Consider the following 18259-nt stretch of genomic DNA (forward strand, 5'->3'; position numbering starts at 1 on the left):
AAAAAAAAAAAAAAAAAAAAAAAAAAAAAGTAAATTGAATCTAGGATTCATTCATTGGGAAACAGTTTAACACAGCCAATAGTGATTGAGCTTTGCCACTGGTCACGGTGGCTCAGACCTGTAATCTCAGCATTTAGGGAGGCCAAGGAAGGCAGATTGCTTAAGTCCAGGAGTTCGAGACCAGCCTGGGCCATATGGTGAAACCCTCTCTCTACAAAAATTAGTTGGGTGTGGTAGCGTGTGACTGTAGTCCCAGCTACTCGGAAGGCTGAGGTGGGAGGATCATCTGAACCTGGGAGATGGAGGTTGCAGTTAGCCAAGATCGCACCACTGTACTCCAGCATGAGTGACAGATGGAGACCTTGTCTTCAAGAAAGAAAAAACAAAAAACAGAAAAAGCTTTGCAGTCAGATCTCTGGGTTCAAATCCTGGCTTCTCTCTTACTAGCTCTATGATCTTGGGCAAGTTACTTAACTTCAAGTCTGTTTCCTCATTTGTAAACTGGGAATAATATCCACACTGTAGAATTGCTATAAGAATTAAATAGCTGATATTAAAATGCTCACAATGCCAGGTACATGGTAACGTTCAAAGTATATCTAGGTATACATATGGATAAAATATAGGGTGGAAGGAAAGAAGGAAAGAGGGAGGAAGATAGGTTCAAGCAAAGATTAAACTGAATCAAAAAATTTAATGTAGATTTGACTCACATTTAATACAGTACAACATGGTTGTCTACCACACAGGATATCTGAAGTAATCTTTCCACTATACTACCCAATAAACTGAACCTAGAGAAGAACTGGGAAAAAAAAGACTGATTAAATATTGTAAAAAAAATTGAGGTGATAGGAGAATGTTAATAGGTGACAATGACCATATTCAAATGTATGAGGAAGTTCACAGAAAGCTGCATTTTAAAAGTAGATTTAAAGTAAAAATTATTTTAACAGAGAGGAAATTTTTATTATTAGGTAATATAGCAATCAATTTAAAAAATAACCTGGGCAAAGTGGCTCACAAGCCTGTAATCCCATCAACTCGGGAAGCTACTGCAGGAGTACCATCCTGGGCAACTTAACAAGACCTTGTCACTAAAACAAAAGTGGGAGGGTAACTTGAGCCCAGGACTCTGAAGCTGTGGTGAGCATGATTAAGCCACTGCACTCCAGCTGGGGTGATGGAGCAAGACACTGACTTTTAAATAAATTTTTAAAAAAGACTTACTTATTATATATTGAAAAACAACAGAACCAGTTTCTGTAGGTTCTGTAGATTGTGAAGTCTGTAGATTGTGAAGTCAGTCCCTGCAAAACTTCTTAAAAATGAGCACTAAGCTATTTGTTCTGGATAGACTTTAAGCATTCTCCTGCCAGGAGTCTAGACATTTTCATGTTAAATCACTGTGACAATCTGCTAAAATGAATAATGGAGCATGCTATAGTCTAATATAAGTGTGCTCTAGGGTATTCCTTAGGAGAGTGTAATGAAATGAAAACAGTAGACACACTAGGTACGTTATAAGGTTCTGAGAAGCAGAGTGATGAAAGTACACAGAGGGCTTGGGACATATTAGTTGCTCAGTAAATGATCGTTATTGTCACTAATAATTCATTTTCAATAGTAGAGATTAAAGAAAAAATGTGTCTTCTTTACAACGGCTCCTCTGACAAAAAAATGTATCATAGGGCCAGGCTCAGTGGTTCACACCTATAATCCCAGTACTTTGAGAGGTTAAAGTGGGCAGATCGCTCAAGCCAAGGAGTTTGAGACCAGCCTGGGCAACATGGCGAAACCCCGTCTCTACAAAAAAAATACAAAAATTTAGCAAAGCGTGGTGGCATGCACCTGTAGTCCCAGCTACTAGGGAGGCTGAAGTGGAAGCTACAGCAGGAGTACCATCCTGGTTAGGTTAACGCCTAACCCTGGGAAGGTTGAGGCTGCAGTGAGCCATAATAGAACTACTGCACTCCAGCCTGGAGGACAGAACAAAATTCTGTTGCAAAAAATAATTATTATATATGTGTGTATATATATATATATATACACACACATACATATATACAAATATATGTGTATATATATATACACACACACACACATATATATGTATATATAGTACACAAAAATATTCAACTGAGGATTAACTACTCAAAGCTGTTTTCTCTAAAAAGTCTTCTTTCCTAGCAAAGTATAAGTCAAGGGAAACAAAGGAATATGGGTGATCCTTAGGAGAGCCACAAACCTTGAAATCAGAGTAGTTTGTTTTAGCTGCTTGAGCACTACATTTTTCATAATCCCAGAGCCTCTAGATCAAGTGCCAAGGCATTGAAAGTGTTGGCTCTTGACTGCTCAAGCAAAGTATTGTTAAATATCTAAGGTTCCTATACCAGTTGTTCTCAAAGTAATGACGCTGGACCAGCAGCATCGCCTAGGAACTGGCGATGAATTTATGGTTAAAGCCATAAATTCTTAGGTCCCACGCCATCTTACTGAATCATAAGCTTGGGGATGGGGCATAGAATTCTGTGTTTTAATAAACTTCCAAGTGATTCTAATGCACACTCAGGTTTGAGAACCACTTCCTTAGAAGTCAGTCCTATATACCAAGCAAAGTTTCTTTTCTCACAGTGGCTTCTCCTGAAGCCCTAGAGTCAAAATAAAAACTCTGCTTTATAGCTGTGGAAAGAAACATAGGCTCAAGCTCCAGGGAGATTTCTACCAGGAATCTTCCAGGGAGCTTTCTTGTAGGACTAGGAGCTCAAAAAGATAAAAAATAGGGTTCAACGTGGGAATTGCTGTTATCACCCACAGACATTTTCCTATTTTTACTGAGGGCACAGAAGTCACTGAAATAAATTTCTCCCCAGAACACTGATCTTTTTTTTTTTTATGGTAACCACTGAGTTATTTCAGTGTAAGTAAACAATGACAAGGACAACTTGTAAATATGATATGTTAGAAGTACAAAGATTTAAAGAGTAAAATAGGAAGAGAAAAACAGAAGCCATTAGAAATAGGAAAGGGATACAGGAATATAATTTGCAGAAGGACAGCTACAGGTGCTGCTCAGTGGAAAATGTACCTTTCACTATAATATATGAGTAAGGCTTTATTAGAAAGCCTAAGATTTCTCTTATAAAATGAGATTAAATTAATCCATCCCACTTAGGAATTTGTCCTAAATAATCATTGATCAGGTCTGGTCACTCTGATGTTTTCCTTATGTTTTATTTCATTCTTATGTCTCAAATCCAGTGCCTCCACCCTTTGTCTGACACTTCAAAACATACCACAAATCAAAATCTCACAAAGTTAAGTGAATCATTTCAGCTACTTCTTTCCTTGCCCAAAACAAATGCCCTAGACCATTAGATTCACTTTGAATGCCTTTTTTTAAAATTTATGAAAAATGATTAATAAATTTCATTTTTGTGTCCAGTTTTAGATTTACAAAATAACCGAGCAAATAGTGCATAGAGTTCCACACATGCATCCCACTGCACCCTCCTAACACTCCTCCATGGTATCTTCTATTAACATCTTACATGTGGTACATTTGTTACAGTCAATGAGCAAATATTAATACATTGTTATTAACTATAGTCCATAATTTACATTATGGTTTACTCCTGTGTTGTACAGTTCTATGGGTTTTGTTGAGGATTTTGTTATCTATATTCATCTGGGATACTGACCTGTAGTCTTCCTTTTTTGTCATGTCCTTGTCTGGTTTTGGTATCAGAGCAATGCTGGCCTCAAAGAATTAATCATGTTTTGTTATTATTTGGGTTTTTTTTTTCAGTCTCCATTTCATTTATTTCTCCTCTTTTATTATTTCTTTCCTTCTACTAATTTTGAGTTTGGATTATTCTTCCTTTTCTAGTTCCTTGAGGTGTATCATTAGGTTATTTATTTGATATCTTTCTGTTTTTTTGATGTAGGTATTTATTACTATAAACTTGCTTCTTTTTTTTTTTTGAGACGGAGTTTCGCTCTTGTTACCCAGGCTAGAGTGCAATGGCGCGATCTCGGCTCACCGCAACCTCCGCCTCCTGGGTTCAGGCAATTCTCCTGCCTCAGCCTCCCGAGTAGCTGGGACTACAGGCACGCGCCACCATGCCCAGCTAATTTTTTGTATTTTTAGTAGAGATGGGGTTTCACCATGTTGACCAGGATGGTCTCGATCTCTTGACCTCGTGATCCACCTGCCTCGGCCTCCCAAAGTGCTGGGATTACAGGCATGAGCCACCGCGCCCGGCCAAACTTGCTTCTTAATACTGCTTTTGCTGTGCCTCCATAAGTTTTTGTATATTCTATTTTTATTTACATTTGTATCAGTAAATTTTAAATAGCAGCCTTCCTTTCTTCCTTCACCCATTGGTCATTTAGGAGCATGTTGTTTAATTTTTATGTATTGCATAGTTTTGAATGTTCCTATTGTTATTGATTTCTAGCTTTATTCCATTATGTTTAGATAAAATACTTGATAAGATTTTGATTTTTAAAAATTGTTGGATAGACTTTTTGAGATTTGTTTTGTGTCCTAACATAGAGTCAATCCTGGGGAACATTTTATATGCTGATGAAAAGAATGTGTACTGTGCAGCTCTTGAATGAAATGTTCTATAAATATCTGCTAAGTCATTTGGTCTGTGATGCAGTTTAAATTCCATGTTTCTTTGATGATATGCTGTCTAGATGATTTGTCCAATGCTAAGAGTGGGTGTTGAAGTCCCCAGCTGTTATTGTATTGGGATCTATATTTGCCTTTATATCTAATATTTGCTTTATAGATCTGGGTGCTCCAGTGTACATGTATATTTAAAATTGTTACATTCTCATGTTAAATTGATTCCTTTATAGTTATAGAATTACTTTCTTCATCTTTTTTTTTACACTTTCTGATTTAAAGTCTGTTTTATCTGATATATATATGGCTACTCTTGCCAGATTTTGGTTTCCATTTGCATCAAATATCTTGTTTCATTTCTTCACTTTCAGTCTATATGTATCTTTACAGGTGAGATAAGTTTCATGTAGGCAACATATAGCTGGGTCATTTTTTTAAAAATATATTCAGTCAGTCTATATCTTTTAAGTAGGGAATTTAATCCATTTATATTTAAGGTTATTAGTGATAGGTGAAGACTTACTCCTGTCATTTGGTTACATGTTTTCTGGTTGTTTTTTTATATATTTGTTCCTTACTTCCTCTCTTATTGTTTATTTTGCAGTTGAATGATTTTCTGTAGTGATAAGGTTTTATTTCTTTCTCTTTCTCCTTTGTGTATCAGCTCTATCTGTGAGTTTTATAGTTTTGCATGTTTGCATGATGGTGGCTACCATCTTTTCATTTCTATGTATAAGTCCCTTGAGCATTTTGTGTAAGGCTAATCTAGTGATGGCAAATTTCCTTAGTTTTTGTTTGTCTGTGAAAGATTTTAATCTTAAGGGTTTCTTTTTTTTTTCTTTTTTCCTTTTTTTTCATGCATGACCCATACTGAGACAAAAGATTTTCTTAAGATTATTATTTTAAATTCTTTTTCTGACATTTCATATAGTTTCTTATTATTGGTGTCTGTTACTGGAGAATTATTGTTTTCCTTTGGAAGTGTCATGTTTCCTATGGTCCTATGTTAAGTTCTATGCATCTAGTGGAAAAAATGCCTCTTCCAATATTATGGAGTAGTGTTACATGGAAAGACTTATTTGTATGAATGGGTCTTGGGATGTCAGTTCAGTGGGTTGTGTTGGCTTTGGTTCTAAGTGGATAGAGTAGTGTAATCTCCATGTAATTTCTTCAGCATTTGCAAGTTTCTCAGTAGCCTAGGCTTAGAGAGTTTGTGGCATCAGTGGCACAGCTTTGCCACGAGTGGGCTCACCAGGCTGTGTCTCAGGTCAGGGACAGGCACATGCACACAGTGAGTTGGCCAACCTGGGTCTGGCTTGCTGAGTTTGGGGCCATGGGGCTGTTACTGTGGACGGGAGCATGATCACACAGTTGTTGTCTATGAGTAGCAGCCCACAGAGATGTTTCTCAGCCTGGGATGTGGGTGCACAGCTGCTTGGGTATGGGTGATCTGGGGGCATGATTACTGGTGGTTGCCCAAGAGCTGTTTCTCAAATATGGAACAACAATGCAAGTCTGTTTGGCCAACTCAGGGACATGCCTACTGGGGGAAGCAGAAGCCTGAGGGCTATTTCTGAGGGCTGATATATGGGTACAGGGCTACTTGGCAGCCTGGAGCATGTCCACCTGGGGTGGCTTATAAGGCTGTTTCTCTGGTCCTGGGCATGGGTTCTTGCCTGATTGGCTGGCCTGGGGGCATGCCTGTCAGGAACAACCGGCAGGACTGTGTCTCAGGCCCTGATTGTGGGTGCAGGGTCATTGGGCAGGCCAGGAACATGTCTGTAAGGGATGGAGGCACTGTGGAACTGTTTCTTCATGTCCTAAGCATAGGCACATAGGTGTTCTGCTTGACTGGGGGTGTATCAACTGTTCAGAGGCTCGGGGTCTCTCTCACTTGAGGGTGTGTATGCAGCATTTGGCTGGCTCAAGGGTGGGTTTTCCATGGATAAGACTGCCATACTCTCCCTCTGGCTAGAAGTGCAGCCGTGAGGGTTGGTTTCCCTGCTGTGTAAAACCAAAGCCACAGTAGATCCTGGCCCAGGTTCTGCACAGGTGGTGTTGTGGTGTTCAGCCACTGGTGTGGGCTTGGTGGGATGAAGATGGAGCCCTAGGGCTGGAGAAATGCAGTGGCCAGTGGCCCCCCCAGAGCAGGGTACTCTCAAGAGATGGCTCTGGTCTCAAGCAGTAGCTTGGCTCACAGGTGGTGACTGGGGAGTAGGAGTGCATACCTTGTGCTCTTAACCTGAGGCATTGCAGCTGTGTGAATTCCCAGCAACTCTCCAAACTAGGCTCAGGGCTTGTGAGGACTATGGAGTCTCCTGTTGTAAGAACTGTAGGCGTTTTTGGTAGCAATAGGGGCTAGTGGGGCTTTTCTGCTTACCTTTTCCTGCTATAAGAAGTCTCCCCTGACTCTGGGCAGATCCAATCCACATGGGTGATATAGGTGTCTCCACACTGCCCTCCTGGACTTTCCATCACCACAGACATGTCTCTGCTCCCCGGCTGCACTCCAATGACCTTCCTTTGACACCCCAGTCACATCTTAGCAGTGTATTAATTGCCTTGGTCCTTTCTTGTGGGGAAGGATGAATGCCAGACATCTCTAATCATCTATCTTGCTGACATCACTCTCTGAGAATTTTTCTATACTAGCCCTTATTGCTTTTTAAAATATTAAAAATTATAAGAATAACTTTAATTGTTAGGATGAAAAATGCTCAGCAGGTACTGTTTCATTCGCCTCACTATTATGATCCCTATTAGAAACAATGAAAAAATGAATCCCTAAATAAATAGCAAAAATCATAGAATTTCAAAGATATAAAAGATCTTAAGAATCAACAAATCTCAAATTCTTCAAGGTCTCGCCCCTCCCTTCTCAGCTCCTTGTGCCATTTATCAGCTGATTCTACTGGAGAGAAATAAATAGATGAATAAAAACAAAACAAAACAAAACAAAACAAATTTTGGTTATAAGTAATCCTCTTAAGCCCAATTTAATAAAGCATGGATTTCTTTTTATTGCCTATTTGCATCAGGAATATAATTACTAGCTAGAGTCTAATTTGAGAATGTTATTATGAATGAAAGATGTAATATTCTAAGAAAGAATGGAATTCACTACTGCTGTATTGCAGAGATATTTGTAGGATTTAGTCATGCTCGTGAGATTGATAAATAAGTTATATATATTATTTTTCTTTTCCAAGACCATGGATTTCAGTAACACTTTATAACTGTGTACTTTGGAACACTGATAAAAAATTAGGTTGGGTACAGTGGCTCATGCCTGTAATTCCAATACTTTGAGAGGCCAAGGCGGGAGGATTGCTTGGGCTCAGGAGCTCAACACCACCCTGGGCAATATGGCAAGACCCTGTCCCTACAAAAACAGAAAAGGAAAAAAATTATTTGGGCGTGGTAGTGTACCTGAGGTCCCAGTTACTCAGGAGGCTGAGGCAGAGGGATTGCTTGAGCCGGGAGGTCAAGGCTGCAGAGAGCCATGATAGAGCAGAGCCACTGTACTCTAGCTTGGGTAACAGAGGGAGACCTTGTCTCAGAAAAAAAAAAAAATTAAAAAAAAAACAATAACTTTGTTGAATATTCTGCTAGTCTTTAAAATGTAAAGATTTACTAGTCTTTAAAATGTAAATTGAGCATCTTAAATCTAGATGAGTGAAAAATGTTGGAGACTTAAACTTATCTATACTGTCACTTTAGGTCCTTTAGAAATGAAGAATTTACTTTATAAAACATTTGTATTTCTTCTCATATCTTGACAGTAGTGCTACCGTGGCTCTTTCCTTTGTTTTAAAGAGGATAATGTCAGGCTTTAATTTGCATCTATTTTTCAAGGTACATTTACTTGATATTTCTCAGCCTCTTGAAAATTTTTATCATCAAGCTTAACCTTCACTTAAGTAATCAGATCTATTTGATAAAGACTATATGAATATTTATTTGTGAACTCTATAGAAAATTGCCATTTTAACATTTACTTTCTGAAATATCCATTATAGAACTTGAACTGGGTGAATCTGCCAGACCCCTTAAAATGGATCACAATTTTGTCTTTGCACATTTATTTTGGAGGATAATAGCTAAGATAATTATTCTTCCTGAACTATTTGTTTTATTCAATACTTCCAAAATATTTATTGAAAATGTGTCAAGAAATAAGAATTTGGTGAAAATTATGTGACTTAAGTTTACATTTTAGTACGCCAATGAGGTTAAGAAAATAAGTATTTTAATTCTTGTTACCAATTTTAAAAATTAGGAGCACAGAAAATAAGCTTCTTTATCCAAAGACCTTTCTGATAGTGAAATCTTCTAAAAAAACTGCTAGTCTCCTATTTTATCCAATAAACCATAAGAAATGTTATTAAATGTAAATTAGGTACTTTATTTACCTATAAGATTCCCAAGCATGACCACCCCCAGTAAGGCCACAGACTTGGTGATAAAGAAGCTACCAGAAGTTGTTGATTTCTCCTAACCAACCATTTCAGAATTTATCCTCAGGTCTCTTTGAAACCTAGTATTCCCAACATAATAGACCTTATTTATTTATAAGGCTCAGCAGCAGCAGTTAACTTCTCTCGGCCTGATAAGAGAAGGATGGGGAGGCAGCAGTGTTGGGGATGCCAGCGGCCCTATGGAGTGACTGGCAATAGACGTAATAAAAATAGATTACATATTATTACATACAATAAACGTTTATGGCTTTTACAGATTGAATAGCCCACATGTTGCAGAAGTTTTAGATAATTTTACTCTCATATGTTCTATAATCAGTAATGACCTAGGCTTGCTAAACATGTTTCATTACTACCCACAAAGCATTTAAAGAATGACCAGTTATTTTATATCTAGTAAATCTTTTCTAAATATTTGTGGTTATGCTGGTAAATTTTTGAAATGTGCTATTTATTTTTACAGGAGCTTGAGAACCGAATCAAACACTTCAGGTATGGAACAAATTCCACTACATGTTTTATCATGATCCCTGGTATCCAGTAGCCATCTCTGGTTCCTAGAAGAGTACCGTGGTTAAGAGCAAAGGAATTCAGCTAGACTTTCTGATGCATTTTCTTTCTTCAATGTGCTCCATTCTGAGAATACTACATTGAAGAAACTCTTTCCCAAAGCCGATCCTCAGGCTATCTTTCAAGTGGAAGGCATTACGGTACTTTACTACCTCACTTTTCTTTTTCTGCACTGGTAGAGTTTAGTTTCCCAATTCCCTGGATGTAAGTCATCAGGCATAAACCACACCAAGCCTAGTCCTGCAGGCAGAATCCAAAATACAGCAATCATAAGATCTGCGATCCTTTCTGATATACAAGGGCAATGGTCTACAAGTAAATTTTTGGTAAATATAAAATTATCCAGCTTCTCTTTTTTCCTCCTACATCTTTAGCCTCTACCAGGTGATACTATTTAATGTTTGTGTTTGTTTGTTGTTTTTTTTTTGTGAGGCAGAGTCTCGCTCTGGCACCAAGGCTGGAGGGCAGTGGCACGATCTTTGCCCATTGCAACCTCTGCCTCCTGGATTCAAGCGATTCTCCTACCTCAGCCTCCCAAGTAGCTGGGACTACAGGCGTTCACTACCATGCCTGGCTAATTTTTGTATTGTTAGAATAGATGGGTTATACCGTGTTGGCCAGGCTGGTCTCAAGCTCCTAATGTCCAGTGATCTGCCTGCCTGGGCCTCCCAAAGTGCTGGGGTTCCAGGAGTGAGCCACCACCCTGGCCCTATTTAATGTTTGGTTTTGGTTTTGGTGGAGGGGGTGGGGGGCGGGGAGGTGGTGATGTTCTTTCTTTTTTTTTTTTTTTTTTTGAGATGGAGTTTCGCTCTTGTTACCCAGGCTGGAGTGCAATGGCGCAATCTTGGCTCACCGCAACCTCCACCTCCTGGGTTCAGGCAATTCTCCTGCCTCAGCCTCCTGAGTAGCTGGGATTACAGGTACGTGCCACCATGCCCAGCTAATTTTTTGTATTTTTAGTAGAGACGTGGTTTCACCATGTTGACCAGGATGGTCTCGATCTCTTGACCTCATGATCCACCTGCCTCGGCCTCCCAAAGTGCTGGGATTATAGGCGTGAGCCACCGCGCCCGGCCCAATGTTCTTTCTTTATATATTGCCATGTCTAAGAATCTTTAGCCTGTAATGAACTTTTAATGTGGAGGTTGTCTTATAGGCACCTGTGAAATCTCTCTCTTTGCTGAGTGTTGAACCAGCTTTAAGTTACTTTCTAATCTGAGAGATGGACCAAGCCTCAGCTTCAGTCATGCACATAAAAGAACACTATGGAAGGAACATTTAACTTGGCTTAAGTGAAGAGAAAAAAAAATACTATTTCAAAAAGCAAGAAACACTTGAAGGCAGTTTAAGTCATATGTACAAGTCATATGTACTCCCACAAAAAAAGGAAATTATTATTGGATAGGTTTTTACACAAATGGGAATTGTCTTTTGGCCTTCCTATTGGGCTTTTTTTTTTCTTTTGAGACAGGGTCTTGCTCTTTTGCCCAGGCCAGAGTGCAGTGGCACCATCTCGGCTCACTGCAACCTCTGCCTCCCAGGTTCAAGTGATTCTCCTGCCTCAGACTCCCAAGTAGCTGGGATTACAGGTGCCTGCCACTACACCTGGCTAATTTTTGCATTTTTAGTAGAGACGGGGTTTCACCATGTTGGCCAGACTAGTCGAACTCTGGACCTCAAGTGATCTGCCCACCTTGGCCTCCCAAAGTGCTGGGATTACAGGCATGAGCCACTGCACCCAGCCCCCATTGGGCTTTAGTGTCTATAAGTACCAGATGAACTTCATGTAATGTGGTTTGGCCTATATTCCAATTGATACTATTGAACCTGAGAACATTATAAGGAAATGCTATCATAGCTTATGAGAAAAGTGCAAAATCTCCTTTGCAGTACAGAATTTTCATCTATTAACTTCTGCTCTAAACTGTATTTCATAAAGAAATCACAGTAAATTTGTAGAAATTTCAGTGATATCTAGTATATGCAAATATTTTCCTCTCAGTTGCTAAAAGGAAGGGAAAATCTACTAGCAGACTTATTACTGTTAAAAATATTGCATGCAATAAGTACATTCTGTGTACATTCTGAGACAGTCATGTAATTAGCCATGGGAGTTTCAAATTAATGTAAAACATTGACACTGTTCTCTTCATCCTATATGTGACTAATTCTTTTACCTGTTTTCTAGCACATACAGTATTTGATTCCTACGTATCATATAGGCAGCACTGTGCAGGCTGTGGGAGGGATTAAAAAAGAATTGGACATAGTCTTGCATAATAGTGTGTGCCTATAATCTCAGCTACTTGGGATGCTGAGGCGGGAGGATGGCTTGAGCCTGGGAGTTTAAGGCTGTAGTGAACTGTGGTCATGCCACTGCACTCCAGCCTACGCAACACAGTGAGAATGCTGTCTCAAAAAAACAAAACCAAAACACAGTAAAATAACAGGATATGTTACCTGGCCTTAGGACATGTGCCAAAATAATATAAACCAGAATGTATGTTAGTTAGGTGTACTTTAGAAGAAAAGTCCAGAACTTATTTTTTGCTTAGGAAAGGAAATATTGAGAGTGTATGAAAAAGGCAGTCTTTGAGTTAGCAAAGAGGAAAACAAGGATATCCTGAATATAGGGAACAGGGTGAGAAAAATCAAACAAATGGGAAAGTGTTGGGCATGTTCAATTTAGAAGTAGTGAGAGATGTGGCTGAAAAGCAAAGCAAGAGCCGAGATTATGGAAATAATGGATCATGCTAAGAAGTTAGGTAGCTAAAGAGGAGCCACTGAAAGACAGGAAAATGACAACGTTAGTGTTAGGTTTTAGAATGATTACTCTGACTGCAGTCTCTAAGAGAAGCTGGAGGAAGCTAGAGTTAGGGAGACCAGTTAGGAAGCTACTTAAAAGTCAGGTGAAGTGTGCCAAAGTCTTGAACCAGGTGAGAAGCAATCACAGTGGAAACAAGGACATGAATCCATAGTCAAGAAGAGTTATTAACTAACTGCCTGCCGGTACCAGAGTTAAAAAACTGGGTATGTCAGTTTGGGAGACACCATGACTAGATGATAGTAAACTCATGAAACAAGCTGGGGAAAGGAATTGGAAAAATTTTGAAAGGGAAAGATTAAGAAATCAACTCTGAATCACTGAAGTTAGAATCAAATGACCTAGCTTTTAGTTCTAACTACACATCCTGTATTACATAGCCATTAATCTCTCTGGGCCTCAATTTCTTCAACTATAAAAAGTGTGGGCAACTGACTGGGTGAGGGGAGAGGGAGGGCATGATCAGCTGTCTCAAGACCCTTTTGGCTGTTAAGATTCTATGAGCTACCCTGTTTGTAGTCCTGGGCCTCATATTTAACAACCTAGCAGGCAGCTTGAAATGGGGCTTTGGAAATCAGAAGCTAAGCAAAGACACAGCAAATGAGGAACAAAATTCCACTGTGGGCTTGTTTAATTGCAAGGGTGGTACAACATACAAAATGGGCATGCAGTTTTCCTCAAAGTATTAATTATTCTCCCTATTTGTTTTCTCTTATGTATTTCTTACTTCTTTCTATCTTTTTCTCCCATGTTTTCCCCACTTTTTTCTTACTTAGGCTTGTATTGTTTTTCGGTTTTTCCCCTGATTAGCATTTCTTTCCCCATTTTCACTCTCCTCTAAATCACCTGTTCCCCTTCCATACACTTTTACTCTCACTTAACACCCTGGAAGAAAAGCAAAGACTGGTCAAATCTTAATCCCTCATTTTATTAAATGTAATTGGAGTATAAATTAAAAATGAGTCTGTAATTCTAATTTATATTCTAGGTAGAAATCAGAATAATAACTGCTCCCCACAGTAGCAAAACAAATTCCTGGCATTATTAAGTTCATCTGATTCACATTCACCCAGCTCCTGGACAATGCTAGTTTGGGACCATGATCTCAAATTCATCTCTCAAACTCTCAGCAGTTCGAGAAAATTATATTTTTTTCTCCTTTCTGCATAAGGTTTTGGAATAAAGTGGCACTTTAAATGCACTTTTTAACCAACTCAGGTTACACATGAAATAGGACCCAGGTTAAATTTGTCTCTCTGAATCTGAGTTCATTTCTCTCCTCTCTTGACTTTAAGTTTTTACTTTTCTAGGCTTTATTCTCCTTAACTTTTAAATTTTTTTTTACAGTGAGCCCAAATTATAGGCTTATCTCTGATCCTTTGATATTTTTTCCAAGATGAAAAGAAATGAGACAAAGGATATTCAACAAAAGAAGAGAAAGGAAAATCACATAAAATATTGGGAATTTCCTTTCCATCCTTACCTATCTTTCTTTTCCATGTTCTTCTTAAATATTACAAACCAAATTCCTTGGAACCCCAAGCAGCCAGGTTCATTCTTTGTCTATAAAACCCAGGCTTAATAAAAAAAGTAGGGAGCCCTCTAAAAGGGAAACTGCTTGTGAAATCCAACAATAAGCTCCATTGCAAAACAAAGCTCCGTTTTTGATGTAGTTAGAACATAACCTGAATTTAAGATTCAAAATAAGTTTGTTCTCCTTCTGTGTCTTTTTATTTCTCCTGCTTTTGGCTTTTTTTTTTCTTTCTTTCTCACTTCCTCTCTAATGATCTGTTTCCTGCTTTCCCTACCCTTTTTCTTTTTTCCCTCTGGTTCTCTCCCCTCATATCAAATCTTCTTCTAATTTCCTCAAGCTTGTGCCTCATCTGTCTCCCCTTTTCTCAAGGGAATGAATGTGAGGAAAGAAAAGTAAAATAGAAAAAGACAAAATTGATGAAAAAACATGTAAGACAACTTAAAGGTAACTTTTTAATTGTAAGTCTCTATAGGAATACATGATAGCTATACTTTCACACTCAGGAGTTGTTAATAGTGGGACCTTTTTTTTTTCCTTTTTGAGATGGAGTCTTATTCTGTCACCCAGTCTGGAGTGCAGTGGCACAATCTCGGCTCACTGCAACCTCTGCCTGCTGGGTTCAGGCAGTTCTCCTGCCTCAGCCTCCTGAGTAGCTGGGATTACATGCACGTACCACCATGCCCAGCTAATTTTTGTATTTTTAGTAGAGATGGCGTTTTACCATGTGGGTCAGGCTGGTCTTGAACTCCTGACCTCATGATCCACCTGCCTTGGCTCCCAAAGTACTGGGATTACAGGCGTGAGCCACCGCGCCTGGCAGTAAGTGGGATCTTTTAACATTAAATCTTATTCTACTGTAGTAACAATATAAGTGGAATGAAATGTTAAGGGTTTGTTGTGGTTTCTGCTCTAGAATCCATCATGGGTCAAAAGACAAAATCAGCACAGGGAAGAGGAGAGGGAACTTCAGGTGAGGCACCAGAAGAGAATTATGTGCTGCGCTACCACAGTGATTCCTCTCATTCCCACTCTTCTTTGCAAGCTTATCATGCTCTTTCCCAACCTACTTTTTAGATCAGCCAATACAATCAAGACCTCTTTTTTCACAGCAAAATGATACAGATATTCATACAGTGCCTGCAGGACTATCATGCACAGTTATGTAGCTTGTACACACCATCCACATTGTAGTTCATATGCGATTCATTATCTGCACAGCTGTTTGTGGTGGCCCTGGCCTACTGCATTCTGAGTTTCTTTGAAACACCAGCTCTGCAGTGCATTGCTATAGAATGAAACTTCTCTCAGCCATGATAACAACACCCAGTAGAACAGAAAGAGTTGAAGCAATGCAACTTTAGGGCCATTGTGTCTTCTGTTGCCTCCTTCATAAGGCTAATGCTGTGTGTGTGTGTGTGTGTGTGTGTGTGTGTGTGTGTAAGGGCTCAGTACCACAGGGGGCCTGGGCAGTACCTCTTGCCCATCTTGGCAGGGCCTTGCTGATAGAATTGAGGTGCCCACACTTCTGTCCATCCTTCTCTTACTCTGCCACCAAAGCCAGCTTATCACTTGATCATTTTGTTTATTTACTTATTTACTTATTTTTTCTGTTTTTTTGTTTGTTTGTTTGTTTTTTCTGAGACAGAATCTTGCTCTGTTGTCCAGACAGGAGTGCAGTGGCACAATCTCGGCTCACGGCAACCTCTATCTCCTGGGTTCGAGTGATTTTCATGCCTCAGCCTCCTGGGTAGCTGGGATTACAGACAAGCACCACCATAACCAGCTAATTTTTGTATTTTTAGTAGATATGGGGTTTCACCATGTTGTCCAGGCTGGTCTTAAACTCCTGATATCAAGTCCTCCGCCCGCCTTGGCCTCCCAAAGTGCTGGGATTATAGGTGTGAGCTACCATGCCTAGCTGAGCATTTTGTTTATTAACAGGGCCCCACCAAGATGCACACTATAGGTGAAGGGTAATGCATCAGAGGAGAAGAATGTGGCTGAAAAGCAACAAATTTCCACACTCAATAATTCCCAGGCCTCCACATACATTTCCTGATCTGTACCTGTTTTTTTGTCACTTCTTTCTCCCTTAAGAATGCTCCCAATATTCCCCTTAACTTGTTGTACAGTGTGGAGACAGTGACCGGTAGCATACAGGATGACATGTGCTGCCTCCTACATCCATCTAGATAGAGTCCCAAGCTCTGCCATTTCTGAATAAAGCATAGAATTTAAAGAGAGAAATTTCTTTCAAGATGACTCAGTATTTTACAACAATCTCAATCCTTTGATGGCTATATTCAGCAACAAAATTTCGAATATTAGGGTCTCATTAAGAGAGAGCTTCAAATGCAAAGAATGACAAAAAATTATATATATACCATACTTAAATTTTGACTTGTTAAATTGAAAAAGTTGCTCCCAAATACTTACATTTTAAATTGCTGATATATGGGAAAAGGTATAGATATTTTTAATGGTGGGAAAAGTTTGTTACTAATACAGACTTCATGTTACTACAAATAATGTGAAAGATTTCATCTTATTACAACTGAAGTAATGTGAAAGTTAATTGGACTCTTGTTTACTATAGCATATTATGATGTATGTAGGTCTTGATGACCAAATCTTAGGATTCAGTATAGCACAGATTAAAAACTTGCAAATAAACCAATAGCAGGTATAGAATTTTTATTTTCTTTTTTGTTTGTTTTAAATTTTGTCAGAAATTTAAGAGAGTAAGACCCGATGTTGTGGCTCATGCCTGTTATCCCAGCACTTTGGGAGGCCAAGGCCAGCAGATCACCAGATCCAGGAGTTTGAGACCAGCCTGACCAACATGGTGAAACCCCGTCTCTACTAAAAATACAAAAATTAGCCAGGCATGGTGGCATGTGCCTGTAATCCCAGCTCTACTCGGGAGACTGAGGCAGGAGAATCTCTTGAACCTAGGAGGTGGAGGTTGCAGTGATCCGAGATCTTGCCATTGCACTCCAACCTGGGCAACAGATAGAGACTCTGTCTCAAAAAAAAAAAAAAAAAAAGAAATTTAAAAGAGTAAAAACCCATAATCTTAATCTTAACATCCTGAATGGATAGGTTTTTGCTTGGGTGGAAACAGCTTTTAAAAACAAGAATTTTAAGAAATTATGTTTCTTTTAATAATGTTTTAATCGCTAGATTTTAAAAAAGATATCTTATTCATCCAAAATATCTTTATTTTTTATATGAAGAAGAAAAGTTGTAGTATAAATATAATTTTATTTATTTCAATTATTATTTTATCTATATTTAGTTTCTCTTGTCTTAACAGTAATAACATTAAAAATATTCTGTATTTCAGACTTTTGATTAAATGGACTGACTTCTCCACCTTTTTTAAAAAATCAGATACAAACTACTGAATGAAAAAGCAAACACAGCTCAGGAACAGACAATCAGTGCAAGAGGAAAACTAAGCAGTGTCTTCTATGTGGCAGAAATAAAGCCTACTGCTAATCATTAAGAATTCAAATCCATGTCAACCTAATTTCATAAATCTTAACTAATTTAATTGTGGATATTTATTTTAAAGGAAGCTAGAGGACTATGCAAAACTACAAGATTTCCAATTTATAAACTCAGTTTTTACCTATGGGATTTCTTTTCTTTGGAATTGGTGGAAAATTTTGTTATTCTCTTGTTTTTACTTTTCTCATTTGTACATTAGTCCAACATTGTTTTGTTTCTAACATTAGACAATGTGAGGTGATTGAAGGTGGGGACCGTGCTCATCTTTTGTTCTATCTGACTACCTGGTGCTGGGAGACAGTATTTATTGAATCAATGTGTAATTTTTAAACAGGTTAAAAAAAAAACAACATGTACTTTTAAAAATAAAAAAGAAACTACAGACAGTCCCCATCCAGAGAGTGGTTTGACTTTTATTTTTATTTTTTGAGACAGAGTCATGCTCTGTCATCAAGCTGGAGTGTAATGGCATGATCTCGGCTCACTGCAACCTCCACCTCCCAAGTTCAAGCGATTCTCCTGCCTCAGCCTCCCATAAAGCTATAGGCACACACCACCATACCCATCTAACTTTTGTATTTTTAGTAGAGATGGGGTTTCACCATATTGAGATGGTCTTGATCTTTTGACCTCGTGATCTGCCTGCTTCCCAAAGTGCTAAGATTACAGCGTGAGCCACTGCACCCAGCCAGTTTAACTTTTTA

General features: G+C 38.7%; 1 protein-coding gene across 1 annotated transcript in view; it reads left to right on the top strand.

Annotated features, from left to right (window-relative positions):
- FAM71D (family with sequence similarity 71 member D) overlaps positions 1 to 14418 on the top strand; it is a 28391-nt gene extending 13973 nt beyond the window's left edge. The window contains exons 5-6 of the mRNA XM_017500692.2: positions 9578 to 9604; positions 14337 to 14418. Of these exons, the coding sequence (XP_017356181.1) occupies positions 9578 to 9604; positions 14337 to 14418 (109 nt within the window). The remainder of the gene's footprint in view (positions 1 to 9577; positions 9605 to 14336) is intronic.
- Positions 14419 to 18259: the final 3841 nt, after the last annotated feature.

This window comes from Cebus imitator, unplaced genomic scaffold, assembly GCF_001604975.1.
Source record: "Cebus imitator isolate Cc_AM_T3 unplaced genomic scaffold, Cebus_imitator-1.0 Scaffold13, whole genome shotgun sequence".
Classification (NCBI taxonomy): Eukaryota; Metazoa; Chordata; class Mammalia; order Primates; family Cebidae; genus Cebus; species Cebus imitator.